The sequence below is a fragment of the Eptesicus fuscus genome, chromosome 21 (assembly GCF_027574615.1).
Source record: "Eptesicus fuscus isolate TK198812 chromosome 21, DD_ASM_mEF_20220401, whole genome shotgun sequence".
Lineage (NCBI taxonomy): Eukaryota > Metazoa > Chordata > Mammalia > Chiroptera > Vespertilionidae > Eptesicus > Eptesicus fuscus.
The window spans coordinates 19169560-19183149 of record NC_072493.1 but is presented as its reverse complement, the minus strand read 5'-3'; the positions used below and the strand labels follow the sequence as shown (position 1 = coordinate 19183149).

Sequence of the window (13590 nt, the reverse complement as noted above, 5' to 3'; positions counted from 1 at the left end):
GGTACTCCTATTTACTTACATGCTGTATTTCCTGCTGGCTGGCTCGGTAGTTTTTCTTGGTTAAATTGTCCACCAGGTAGCTGATTTGAGACAAGGCCAGCGAGAGCGAGTCAAGATTCATTGCTGGTTGGGGCGGAAGCAGGCGGCCGAGCCCGGCGCAAAATCACCATTATTCCCCTTTAGTCACCTCAGAGGCAGGTTAATGCTTTCTTTGTAATTAGCCTATATCTGGTGTCGTGCAGTGTCGTCAGTTCTTCTTTACCAGGGGTCTTACTCTGTTCTGAAACATGGCACCTGTTTAAAAAAAAAAATTCAAATTTTTAATTATATTTAGTTATATTTTTATTGGGGAGGGGTGGGAGGAGGAAATGGTTAAATAACCTTCACCTCTCCTCCACCTTAGTACCTGTAACACTAAAGAAGAAAAAAGTGAATTAAGATGCCTCAACCACTACTGATTTTAAAATCCAAGTTTTAAAATTAGATGGGGCCAGTATAAAAAGAAAATACACCTTGACCCCTCCCCACCCACCAAAAAAAAAAAACTGCTACAAGAAAACATAGGGAAGAAACTACTCCTGGACATAATTTTTTGGATATGACACCAAAAGCACAACAAAAGAAAAAAAATCAACAAGTGGGACTAGATCAAATGTAGAAGGTTCTACACAATGAAAGAAACAATGACAATGCAAAGTCAGCCTATGGAATTGAAGAGAATATTTGCAAACCATGTTTCAGGTAAGGGGTTAATCCAAAATTTATAAAGAACTCACACAATGCAATTAAAAAAGCAAACTCAGATTAAATATGGGTGAAGGAACTAAACGTTTTTCCAAAAAAGTCATCCAAATGGCAAACAGGTACATGAAAGGTACTAAACATCACTAATCATCAGAGAAGTGCAAATCTAAACCAGGATGAGATATCAACTCACACCTGTAAGAATGGCTATCAATAAGAGATGTCTCGGTTCTGATTCCTGGTCAAGGGGCACATACCTGGGTTGCAGGTTCAATCCCCACCCTGGTCATTGTGTCTGAGCCCTCTCACATGCGTGTGCATGTGCATGTGTGTCTGTCTCCCACTTTCCTTTATCATCCGCCCTCTAAAAAAATAAATCAGCAGAAAAAATATCCTCCACTGAGGATTAACAACAACAAAAAAATCAACCAATGAATGAATCAATAAGTTGTAAAGAAGTTGGTGTGTGTGTGTGTGTGTGTGTATGCCCTTATGCCTCTCAAATCAATTCTTTAAAAATGAATGTAGCCCTGACCGCTTTGGCTCAGTGGATAGAGCGTCAGCCTGCGGACTGAAGGGTCCCAGGTTCGATTCCGGTCAAGGGCATGTACCTTGGTTGCGGGCGCATCCCCAGTGGGAGGTGTGCAGGAGGCAGCTGATCGATGTTTCTAACTCTATCCCTCTCCCTTCCTTTCTGTAAAAAAAAAAATCAATAAAATATATTTTAAAAAATAAAAATTTAAAAAAGTAATGTAGCCCTGACCAGTTTTTTGGCTCAGTGGTTACAGAATTGTCCGTTGGACATAAGGGGCTTGGGTTTGATTCCTGGGCATGTACCTCAGTTCCAGGTTCCATCCCTAGTCTGGTTGGTGCCCAAGCAGGAGGCAACCAATTGATGTGTCTCTGTCTCTCTGTCGCTCTCTCTCTCTGCCCACCCCCCACCCCTGCTTCCACTCTAAAAATCAACAGAAAAAATTTCCTCACTCCTCAGGTGAGCATATTTTTTTTAAAAAGTATGTAGCCCTTTAAAGCATAAAACCAACATAAACCTAATTACAGAACGTAGCTCAAGTTCATTAAACTTTGGAGAAAAAAATTTTTTTCCCATTGATTTTCAGAGAGTGGGAGAGAGGGAAAGACAGAGAAAAATATCCATGTGAGAGAAATACATCAATTGGTTGCCTCCTGCAGGTGCCCCGACTAGAGCCGGCCGGGGAGGAGCCTGTAACCAAGGTATGTGCCCTTGACCAGAATTGAACTCGGGACCATTAGATCCACAGGCCAACACTCTATCCACTGAGCCAAACTGGCTAGGGCTGAAAATACTTTAATTGGAAAATTTTACTATTATCATCCTTCATTTTATCAGGATTATATAAAATGTCCCAAATCATCCTCCACCAGTTTACTCCAGTGTACCATATAAACATCATCTGCTAAAGTTAGCCCTCTTATCAGTTCAAACATTCCAACCTAACTATATACAGACAGTGCTTGGTTACATCAGACTTGACGTACATCATTTCGTGGTTACATCGCCATCTCCCATTTATTTATAAAAATAAAAAAAGTTCCATCATTTCAACGTATGTACATATGTGTTTTATGTTTTTTATTATTTATTTACCACAAATAAAGGTCAGGAATTGTTACCTTTCTTTTAAATTTTTTTTACTGTTTCACTTTGTTACTGCTGTGTATGTGCTCCATGTGAGTGACGGAGGTGCTTAGGTAGGTGGGTTCCAACTTACGGCAAAATCACGTTAAGCCGCGCCGCAGGAACAATCTCCGACATAACCCGAGGACCTACTGTACGTACATTAAATGCTATAAAACACACACACACACACGTGTAAACACTCACCTCAAGTGCCTAACAGAATACAGAATTTATTATAATGCTATGCAACTAAGACAACTGTGTAAAAGAATGGGGAAGAGGTCAGCCAGCGTGGCTCAGTGGTTGAACATCAACCTATGAACCAGATTTGATTCTGGTCAAGGGCAAATGCTCGGGTTGCGGGCTCAATCCCCAGTAGGGGGCGTGCAGGAGGCAGCCGATCAATGATTCTCTCTCATCATTGATGTTTCTATCTCTCTCTCCCTCTTTCTTCCTCTCTGAAATCAATAAATATATATTTAAAAAAAGAAATACATTTGTAATGCCTTAATCAATCAATCAATAAAAATTAGTCACTTAAACCCAAACACAGAATAAAGAACTCTATAAGCTATATACAATATTCCAAAACTAGGTTAGTATGTTAAAGTCATCACATCAATGTTTCATGCTTGCCAAAATGCTTGAGAACTTACTGATTGGGAATGAATAAAAATTCAAATTGAAATACAAGTAATTTTTACACTTTGCCTTCAGACAGACAACCTCAACTTCTGTAATCTTTGGTATATGTCAGTATGTAAAGGGAAGAGAAAAATCCTTTAAAAATCTATGACACTGTCCTGGCCTGTCTGGCTCAATTAGTTGAGCACCATCCCATGCACTGAAGGGTTGCTAATTAGATGCCTGGTCAGGGCACATACCCATGTTTTGAGCTTGATCTCTGATGGGGGGCATGCAACAGGCAGTTGATTGATGTTTCGATGTTTCACCTTCACATTGATCTCTCTCTCTCTGGCTCAAAATCAATAAAAATGTGGGTTTTTTTTAATCTATACCTTAATAGTAGATCTAGCCGAAACCGGTTTGGCTCAGTGGATAGAGCGTCGGCCTGTGGACTGAAAGGTCCCAGGTTCGATTCCGGTCAAGGGCGTGTACCTTGGTTGCGGGCACGTCCCCAGTAGGGGGTGTGCAAGAGGCAGCTGATCGATGTTTCTCTATCATCGATGTTTCTGGCTCTCTGTCCCTCTCTCTTCCTCTCTGTGAAAAATCAATAAAATATATTTTTTTAAAAAAAAAATAGTAGATCTATACATACCGTATTTTCTGGCGTATAAGACAACTGCACGTATAAGATTTTCCTGGGTTAAAAAGTCATCTTATGTGCCGGAAAATACGGTAATAGTAAATAGGCTTTTCGCCCAAGTCTCTCTCATGAATAGAGTGTCAGGTACCGTATTTTCCGGCGTATAAGACGACTTTTTAACCCAGGAAAATCTTATACGCCTAGTCGTCTTATACGCCGGAAAATATGGTAGTACACTTGCCTCTCCATTATCCAACAAAAGAAAAAAAGCGTAAGTGTGAATAATCCAAATCATGGGCATCCCAAACTTACGTATTCCTGGACTTAGAAAAGCCTAGTGTAAAAACGTGTGGTTTTTTTTAATCCAGCTGGCCAGGGGTAAGAAAATACTCAAGGGTAAAATGGCCAACAAGTAGTCAATCAGTCTGAAATGAAAGTTTTGCCAAAAATAAAAAATGGATCAAGAGTTGATCCATTATGTCACTACTAGAGACCCAATGCATGAAATTCGTGCAAGAGTAGGCCTTCCTTCCCCCAGCCTCAGTCGGTGACCTGAGCCTCCCCCTCTTTGGAGCAATCATGGAGCCCTGGGTGATGGCCAGGCCCCCAACCAATCGCATTGCACCCGCCTTGGCTGGCCTGGCGCCAGTGGGTACCACAGTGTGGTCCCGGATGGTCATTCCGCTGTTCGGCCATTTGGTCGATTTGCATAGTACACTTTTATTATATAGGATGCCACTTTAAACAAGCAATTTTACTTAATGCAATGAAACTTTATACTAACTTTTAAAATGTTTAATGTTTTTATTGATATTAGAGAGAGAGAGGGGGAGAGGGATAGAGAGGCAGAAACACCGATGAGAGAGAAACATTGATCAGCTGCCTCCTGCACCTCCCCTACTGGGGGATTCACCCTGCAACCGGGTCATGTACCCTGACCAGAATCAAATTCTTGATTCATGGGTCCACGCTCAATGACTGAGCCACTCTGGATGGGCAATACTAACTTTTAAAGAACATTTACTTGGCCGGTGTGGCTCAGCGGATAGAGCGTCAGCCTGGGGACTGAAGGGTCCCGGGTTCGATTCCGGTCAAGGGCATGTGCCTTGGTTGCAAGCACATTCCCAGTGGGAGGCGTGCAGGAGGCAGCTGATAGATGCCTCTCTCTCATCGATGTTTCTAACTCTCTATCCCTCTCCCTTCCTCTCAGTAAAAAAATCAATAAAAATATATTTTAAAGAACATTTAATAGCAATAGCCTGTGTGGATATCTTCTAAATTTTACAAAAATTAATCCAACCCATACATCAGCATAGTACACATATTATTAGTGTTAGCAAATAAGTCCCTTATTTTTTTTTATGTATTTTATTGATTTTTTACAGAGAGGAAGAGAGAGGGAGACAGTTAGAAACATCGATGAGAGAGAAACATCGATCAACTTCCTCCTGCACACTCCCCACTGGGGATGTGCCCGCAACCAAGGTACATGCCCCTGACCGGAATCGAACCTGGGACCCTTGAGTCCGCCGGCCGTTGCTCTATCCACTGAGCCAAACCAGTTTCGGCAAATCCCTTATTTTTAAGAAGGGAAAAAAATGAAGAGAGCCAGAAAGCATGCTTACTCCAAAATCAGAAAGTTACCAAGTTCTTGATCTGAAATCTGAATATTCAGAAGCAGGGTGCCAGTAGTATTTGCAAAATTATAAAGCTGTGCAATATATAATATACTTAAGACTAAAAGATAATAATGGGGAGTATACTTAAGCTACTTTAAAAATAACTACGGCAGCCGAAACCGGTTTGGCTCAGTGGGTAGAGCGTCGGCCTGCGGACTCAAGGGTCCCAGGTTCGATTCGGTCAAGGGCATGTACCTTGGTTGCGGGCACATCCCCAGCAGGGGGTGTGCAAGAGGCAGCTGATCGATGTTTCTCTCTCATCGATGTTTCTAACTCTCTATCCCTCTCTCTTCCTCTCTGTAAAAAAATCAATAAAATATATTTTAAAATAAATAAATAAATAACTACAGCAGCCCTAGCTGTTTTGGCTCAGTGGATAGAGCTTGGCCTGCAACTGAGGGGTCCCAGGTTCAATTCCGGCCAGGGGCACAGGCTTGATCCGTGGTGGGGGGAGCGCAGGAGGCAGCCGATCAACGATTCTCATCATTTATGTTTCTCTCTCCCCCTCTCCCTTCCTCTCTGAAATTAATAAAAATATATATATTTTTTAAATGCCTATGCCAAAAGAAAACTTAAATTATGCCAAAATTCAATTTATAGTGAAGAACATTTTAAAACAAGTCCCTCCATCCAGTGCACATCTCGCAACAGAAGTGCTACAAGTCTTATTACACTGAAGTTAAGTAATGACCACTCACAATAATTCAAACAGAAAAGGCCATCTTTTTTTTTTTTTTGGGGGGGGGGGTGAGGGTGGAGTTAAAAGAGTGAACAGAGGGGATAAATGGTAATAGAAAAAAAATTTTTAAAAAGAAAAGACCATCTTTTTGTCAGGGTAGAGTTTTATATTGTCACACTGCAGGAATGAAAAACTCAAATCTTGTATCTTGTCCTCCAAAAAACTGCCAGGAAAAAACCCTGCATTTTCTTTTATCACAACTAAGAAAATTTTATCCAACAAAAACATTGGGAGTGTTTCACAAGATGTCTGTCAAGTCATTATGCTGTACATCTAAAACTTATACAGTGCTGTATGTTAATTACATTTTAACTAGAGGCCTGGTGCACAAAATTCATGCACAGGTGTGGTCCCTAGGCCTGGCCAACGATTGAAGCACAAGCATCGGACGTGGAAAGGCAGGTCCCTGCTGACCTCCGGGCCATGGGCAGCACCTGGGCCCCTGCGCCCCGGCCCCCCCATACCCTCCCCTCTGCCTTAGTCACGGCACCTGGGTCCCCATGCAGTGATACGGTGAGCATGGCTGGATGTCGCAGGCCGGGGCGCAGCATGGGACTCTGGGCCTCCCAGCAGCACTGCACGAAGCCAGGCAGGCAGCGCACCCTCTCCCAGCCCGCTTTGCAGACCAGCTCCTGCGCAAATCCATGGGAGCTTAACCGGCCCCTGCAGCTGAGCCTAGCTCAACCGGCCTGGTTCAACCAGAAGAGATCGAGCAGGGGGAGAGGCTGTGTGGGTGCAGGGCGGCTCCTCACGGGTGCCTGGCACCTGAGCACAAGGGGCTTCCCTGGCGCATGAGCCCTGGCATCCTGGGGGAGGGTAGCAGGGGGAGTGAGAGCAAGCTCGGTGGACACCCTGCATTGTCACCGCATTTCCATCCCCATCACCCCTGCCCGCAGGTAGCCGGCAAGAGATCATAGCGTGTTGCTGATGCCCACCATGTTCCACGCCACCCCATGGTGGTCAGCGCACATCATAGCAAGTGGTCGAACTCCAGAGTGAATGACGGCCCAAGGGGACAATTTGCATATTAGGCTTTTATTATATAGGATAATACAAGGGGGGGGGGGACCCCAGATTAGGAGTAAAGAAAAAAATCTCCCTAGGTAATTCAAGAAATTGCCAGTGTGTAAACATTAATTCTGTAGAACTATTCATGAAGATAGTCATGATGTTCTTTTTTTAAAATATATTTTTATTGATTTCAGAGAGGAAGGGAGAGGGAGAACCGGGCATGTGTCCTGACTAGGAATCGAATTGTGACCTCCTGATTCATAGGTCAACACTCAACCACTGAGCCACGCTGGCAGAGCAGTCATGATGTTCTTAAAAATTCAATCCACTAAATTAAAGTGAATCTTGAACTACAAAATTGACCTCCAGAGATTTTAATTGCATGAACTTTGTCTTAAAAAAAAAAAAAAAAAGTGGTTGACCACATTGCTTATTCTCACTTTTTGGTGAATAATCCAATTCATAGATCTTTCTTTTCCTCGTATTGAATTCAACAGTGTGGGAGACAGAATGAACACTAGAGCTAGAGAAGAAAATCTGATCTAACCTTAAACTAAGGAAGTCCACCTCACTTTCCTGGACTCAGTTGCCTGAAGAATGATACCATAATTCTGTATGACTAGCTTTCAAAGTGTAACCATTTAAAGATGTCAACACAATTATAAATATGTAGCTCCAAGAAAAAAAGTCTGTGCTCTCAAAGAACAAAATTCAGGGTGTACGCTTTTCCAAGAATGCCACTGAGTGTACAAATGAAGCATCATTCAATTACCATTCAGGGCAATGGGATATGTGTTTGGGAGAAAGGACAACTCCTTACCCCCCATAAAATGAGACAGAGAACTTAAAAGGCAATATACAGTACAGCTAAGTAGAACTGGCCAAGAAGAATGTAAGAACCAATTTTGCTTAAGAACATCAGAGAAAATATTTAGACAGCACACTTAAGTTTGAACTCCTATGATGGATGTTTTGGTATGTACAAACACTGACATTCCAGTTAAGAGGCAAAGATGTACTTGGAAACCACTGTAACAAGTCTTGATACAGCATAAAATATCAACAGGTAGGAAGGAATCAGCACTTACACAGCTCCTGGCCAAGGTACTTGAAGGACTTTTGAGCAGAGGCTGGCTATTTTCAAACCAATGATTTAGGTGGCAATTTGGCAGTAAAGAACTGTATTCTTGGAATCATTTACAATTAGGATGCATTCACATAATAAAGAAATCCAATAAACAAATGATGGGGAAAAGATACTAGAGATTAGTTAGGAAGCTACTGCAACAAAGACAAAGGGTCTGAAACAAAGGAGTAACTATTCTTATGATGGGTCTACATAAAATTTAAAAAGTAACTGCATTTCTAAACTAGGAGCTATAAATCAAGGTGACAAACTTGCAAATTATCTAAAATGGAAACTGTTGAGCTCTCTTAACATGAAGCTTAATAACAGTAACACGGTGTGTTTCAAAATATGCTTTTATTCCACTTAATAGTTCACATAATTAGTCCAACATCTCAAAAAAGCCCTCTCATTCATTTCAGGAATTGCCTTCTAACTGCTATAACAAAATTAATCAAGGCATGTTATCCTGGCCCTAGCCGGTTTGGCTCCGTGGATAGAGTGTCGGCTTGTGGACTGAAGGGTCCAGGGTTTGATTCCAGTCAAAGGCACATGCCTGGGCTGTGGGCTTGATCCCCAGTGTGGGGCGTGCAGGAGGCAGCCAATCAATGATTCTCTCTCATCATTGATACTTCTCTCTCTCTCTCTCCCTCTCCCTTCCACTCTGAAGTCAATAAAATATATATATTAAAAAAAAGACATGTTATCCTGGAGGTTTATGCTAACCTTTCCGGTCTTAAAGACAGAAATGCATTTCTTAAATCTACACTCTACACTCCCAAAGGCTGCATTTCCTTCAATCTCAAGACAGGGTTTCAGATAAAGTCTGCACCTCTAATTACTGACTTCTCAAACAATGCTTTTCAATGAACAATGTCTTTTATTTGCTTCAGCTACATTTTTACAAGTGTATGAGTGAAAAGTACATTGAAATAAACTATTGTGTATATATAGGGCACAAAAGGTTTTGAGCCCATGTTAGCTTTGAAACATGGTTCTTAAAAACTGCAAACAGAAAAGGAACTGCAGGATTTTTCTATATACAGTATAAGGTCTTAAAAAAGACTCAGTGGGATGCCATTTTGAAACTGCACAGCAGGAAGTTCAGTTTGATCAAAGGGCCATTTAAGAAATGCTTTGGCTAATATTTTTTATAATGACTAGAAAGTTTTAGCTTTGGGGCTTTTTTTTAATAAAAGAATATATATCATTCATAAAATATAGCATTTCAAAATGGCAGGCTACAATTTTTGTTAATTCAAGAATCATAAACTTCTTACAAAATTAATGCCTTGAAATATTTAAGCATTTAATTAGAATTATTGTGGACAAACTCCCTTCCATGGCACTGAGTGACAAAGGTTTGTTACCTTGTAGAATAAAGACTCAAATTCATAAATTTAAGCTGGTTAAAAAGAAAGCTTTTCATAACTAGACTAGCATCTCACCAAAAACATACTCAGAAAAGAGCAACAAGAATCATTTGAGATTGGTCTTTAAGCATGTTTTGAAGAACTAAGCAAGCATTTCCTTTTCTTTTCTCACAGGTTTGTTTTGTTTTGCTTTTTAATGACTTAACCCAAAGTTATGAGGATGTCACAGTACACAGCCTGACAGGATACACTTTTAAAACCCCGGTAGAAATTTAGAGACTAGAAACTAAGCCAGGGATCCATTTGAATGAGTTAGAACCAAGAGCATTTCAGTTCTGCTCCACCTGCCGCTAAACCCTGCCGCCCCCCGCCAAAACTTTAGGCAAGAAAGGGATATACTTGCAGTTATTAATGGTCAAGTTTTGTGCCTTGATTCTAAACTTATGTTTCCACTCAAGGTCTTGGGACCCACACTTGTTGAAAAGTGACAAACTCTCCAAACTATTTTTACCAACAAATTCCAATTTAGTCAGAGCACAACGAGATGCCTAAAACTGTATGTACCAGCAGCCCATTTCCTCCTTACACAAGGTAACAATTTGCAGTGTCCTAAGACATTATTACTTAACCTGTTACCTTATTAATACCTAAAATACTATGCCGCCAATCTTTGAAAGGAATGTCAACTTGGGCCACAAATTACTAACATATTAAAACCCAAATATCTCTAACAAAAACAAGTTTCTTCTTAATCTGTTTGACCTACTTCCTAATTTTTTACTTGTCCTACCATTTTTCCATCCTTATTCCTATCAAATGGATTGTCATAAAGGCAATGTTCAGAATGTTTTGCCCCGCAAAAAAAAAAAAAAAAAAAAATACTCAAATTACATTCACCTAATTTTTGACTGTTAAAATAAATCCCCGCCAAGACAATCGATTTATAGAGAAATAAGGAGGGAGGGAGATTAAGTATTGTTACTCAACCTTCGGGAAGAAAACTGACTTTTTTTAGTAGCGTCCTAAGAAATGTGATGATTAATGGGAGTGACTTCAGGGCAAAAGTTTACTTCTCAGAGTTTGTTTTAAGCACAGTCTCAGACTCCCAGGATCAAGCATTTTCTCTTTCTAACCTGCACAGCTTACTCCTAGAGGGGGTAATTATGAGTGGGAACCCCGCTTGGGTGAACTCTTCAGAGGGGGGCGGTCCTGGAAAAAAAAAAAAAAAAGACTATTTCCGTTTGCAATTTCAATGTTGTGTTTGGCCTTCGGGAACCCCCTCCATGACCTGTAGTTCGGTCCCTCACCAGCCCTGAGGCCTCCGAGGGCTCGGCTCACTCGGGGGACCCTTCCCACGGGGTGAGCAGACCCGCCACTACAGCACAGACGCTGGGCTCAGGGGGTGGGGGACCCCGGGGACAAGTGCGAGCGCCCGGGCCCGCGAGTGGAACAAAACCTGTGGCAAGAAGTAACAAGGAAGTGCTCGCTGCCGCCCGCCCGCCCGCCCCTCCCACCGGCGGGCACCCGAAAACACCCGGGCTTGACAACGTGCTGGGGGCGCCGGAGGGGAGAAGAACCGAGAACCTGCAACTCCTCCCAACCACGTCTCCCTCGCCCCAGGAGCTAGGCCTCGGGGGCCACTTGCCCGCCGCACTCCCCCGGGAGCCCGGAGAGAAAAGGGCAGTTGGGAGAAGCTCGTGGAGTCAGAGGAGGGTGCAGTCCGCGCGAAGCCAGCCAGGCCCAGCCGCCGGAATGGGCACCCCCGCCGCCCTCGGAGTCTCCAGGCCCCGGGGCCGGGGGCCACCCGGGCTCACCCCGCGCTCTGCCCTCCGCTTCGTGGGGCCCCTGCCCCGGCCTCTGCGAGCCTTACGAGGGGGCCCCAAAGCTCCGCGAGCCGTGGGGAGAGAGTCCGCCCGCGGCCGACTCGCCACTTCCCCGTCCCGACTGCCCCTCACTCCGCGGGGCTCCGGGAAACGCTCCCCATGGCCCCGTCGGGACCACCCCCGGCGCCTCCCCCGCCGGCACCCGCGCTCCGCACCTGACACCGCCCGCCGGCCCCGGCCCTCGACCCCAGCCCCGCTCACCTCAAGCGGCTCCGGCGACGCTGGACACAGGAAACTCCTGGGTCCCCGACTCCGGCTCTCCTCGACCCCCCTCTTCGGTTAACTCCGCTTGTTTCTCTACAAAATGGCGCCGGAGGTCGCGCGCTCACGTCGCGGCCTTTCCCCTCCCCGTTCTCATTTCATCATTTGCTGCCCGCTCGCGGAGGGAAGGTCCCGGCACCGGCCAATGAGTGCAGCCCGCCCGGGGCCCCCACCCAATCACCGTCAGGTGCCCGCGGATTTCAACCAATCGCACACTATTCCTGGCCGAAGTCAAGGAAGAAACCAGGCTCCTGCTAGCAACTACCAATCCGGACGCCGACTTCGCGGGCTCGGGCCAATAGCCGCTCGCCAGTCCCTAGGGACCAAATCGGAGCCTTCGCGCCTGCGCCGGACCGAGGGCCAATGGGAAGACGCAGAGAACTTCGATTTGGGGCTTCTCCGACTTCCCACCTGCCCCGAGAAACAATAAATAAGGGAGGGGGCCCGTAAACCCTCGCCACTCAGCGCGGGAACTACTTTGAGTTCGAGCGAAACCTCCTTCCATCGCTCTCCTACCTCTTTCGAAGTGTCAAGTCCAGTAGACTGCGGGGCTTCCCAAGCTTAAACATTCCCCTCCCCTCGGGTCCCCTTGGCGTGGAACACCAGCCATCAAAAAGCAAGCCAACCTGTAACTAAAAAGGGTGACGCTCTGCATCCCGGGATACAAAGTGATGCCCCCCCCAGTCCCCCGCCCGCCTGACTCCTGTCGCAAAAGTTATGCCTCTTTTTCCATCACTTACGGCGCCCTAGGGGAGCAGTTGCATGCTGGGATATGTAGTCTCCTAGGCGCCACTTTCATCAAGACAACTTTTTCTTCTACTTTTGCCTGTTAAAGAAGGGATGCATTACAGAGTGATAGGAAGCTAAGGTTCCCTTTTTGGCTTACGACTTGTAAGCGGTATCAGCAAGGATACCTAAGCTCTTTACTCTCAGGAGAAAAGCACAAAAACGTATTTTTTGCTATAATGTATTATATATAGCAGATGGTAGGGTTTTAATGTCATCTATCCCCAGAGGAGGGATGGGGACACTGGGGAGGAAGTGTTGACCGGTTGACTCTTTTAACTTTTGAAAAAACCTATCCTCCTCATCACTCCCATCACCACCACCACCTCCCGTTCTAAGGCTAGGCTCAGAAGCACTACTACCTTTTGTGCCTAAAAATATCTTTTTTCTTTAATTGTGGTAAAAACATAAAATTTACCATTTTCAAGTATACCATACATTAGTGTTAACTACATGCATATTTGTGTGCAACTGAACTTGTCCGTGTTGGAAAACTAAAACTCTATCCCTGGCTGGGTAGCTCAATTAGTTAGATCATCCTCCAGGTACCCCAAGGTTTCGGGTTTGGTTCCAGTCAGGGCACATACGGGACTTATCCAATGAATTGCATAAATCAGTGGAATAACGAATCAATGTTTCTTTCTCTTCTTTTCTCTCTCTCCAAAAATAAATAAAAAGAAGTTTAAAAAAAACAAATTTGTTTCCTTCCTCCAGTTCCTGTTCTACTTTCTATTTCTAATAGAGTTTGAGTCCTTCAGATACTTTGGAATCGTGCACTAGTTGTCCTTTTGTGACTAGCTTATCTCACCAAAATATACTTTTTTTATACCTGTCTTTCCTTGGTTAGAGGCCAACTCTTTCAGCAAATATTTACTGAGTGTCTTGTGTTTTCAGCAACTGAATGAGACCCAGGAACCCCACATATAGGGAGGGCAAAGATTGCTTCAATCTCATTCCTAGCTGTATTCCCAGCACCTCGCACTGTGCCTGGCACATGGTAGACATGTGAGCAAAGAAATGTTGAGAAATCAGGAGAAATGGACTTACAACATTATAAGGTT

At 44.0% G+C, this 13590-nt stretch overlaps 1 protein-coding gene across 6 annotated transcripts in view; it reads right to left on the bottom strand.

The window, feature by feature from the left end:
• CNOT1 (CCR4-NOT transcription complex subunit 1) overlaps positions 1 to 11833 on the bottom strand; it is a 74746-nt gene extending 62913 nt beyond the window's left edge. For all 6 annotated transcript variants that reach the window (XM_054710191.1, XM_054710194.1, XM_054710193.1 and 3 more), the window contains exons 1-2: positions 11684 to 11833; positions 20 to 294 (exon numbers count right to left, since the gene is read on the bottom strand). In XM_054710191.1, the coding sequence (XP_054566166.1) occupies positions 20 to 121 (102 nt within the window). In that variant the 5' untranslated portion in view covers positions 122 to 294; positions 11684 to 11833. The remainder of the gene's footprint in view (positions 1 to 19; positions 295 to 11683) is intronic.
• Between the last annotated feature and the right edge of the window lie 1757 nt (positions 11834 to 13590).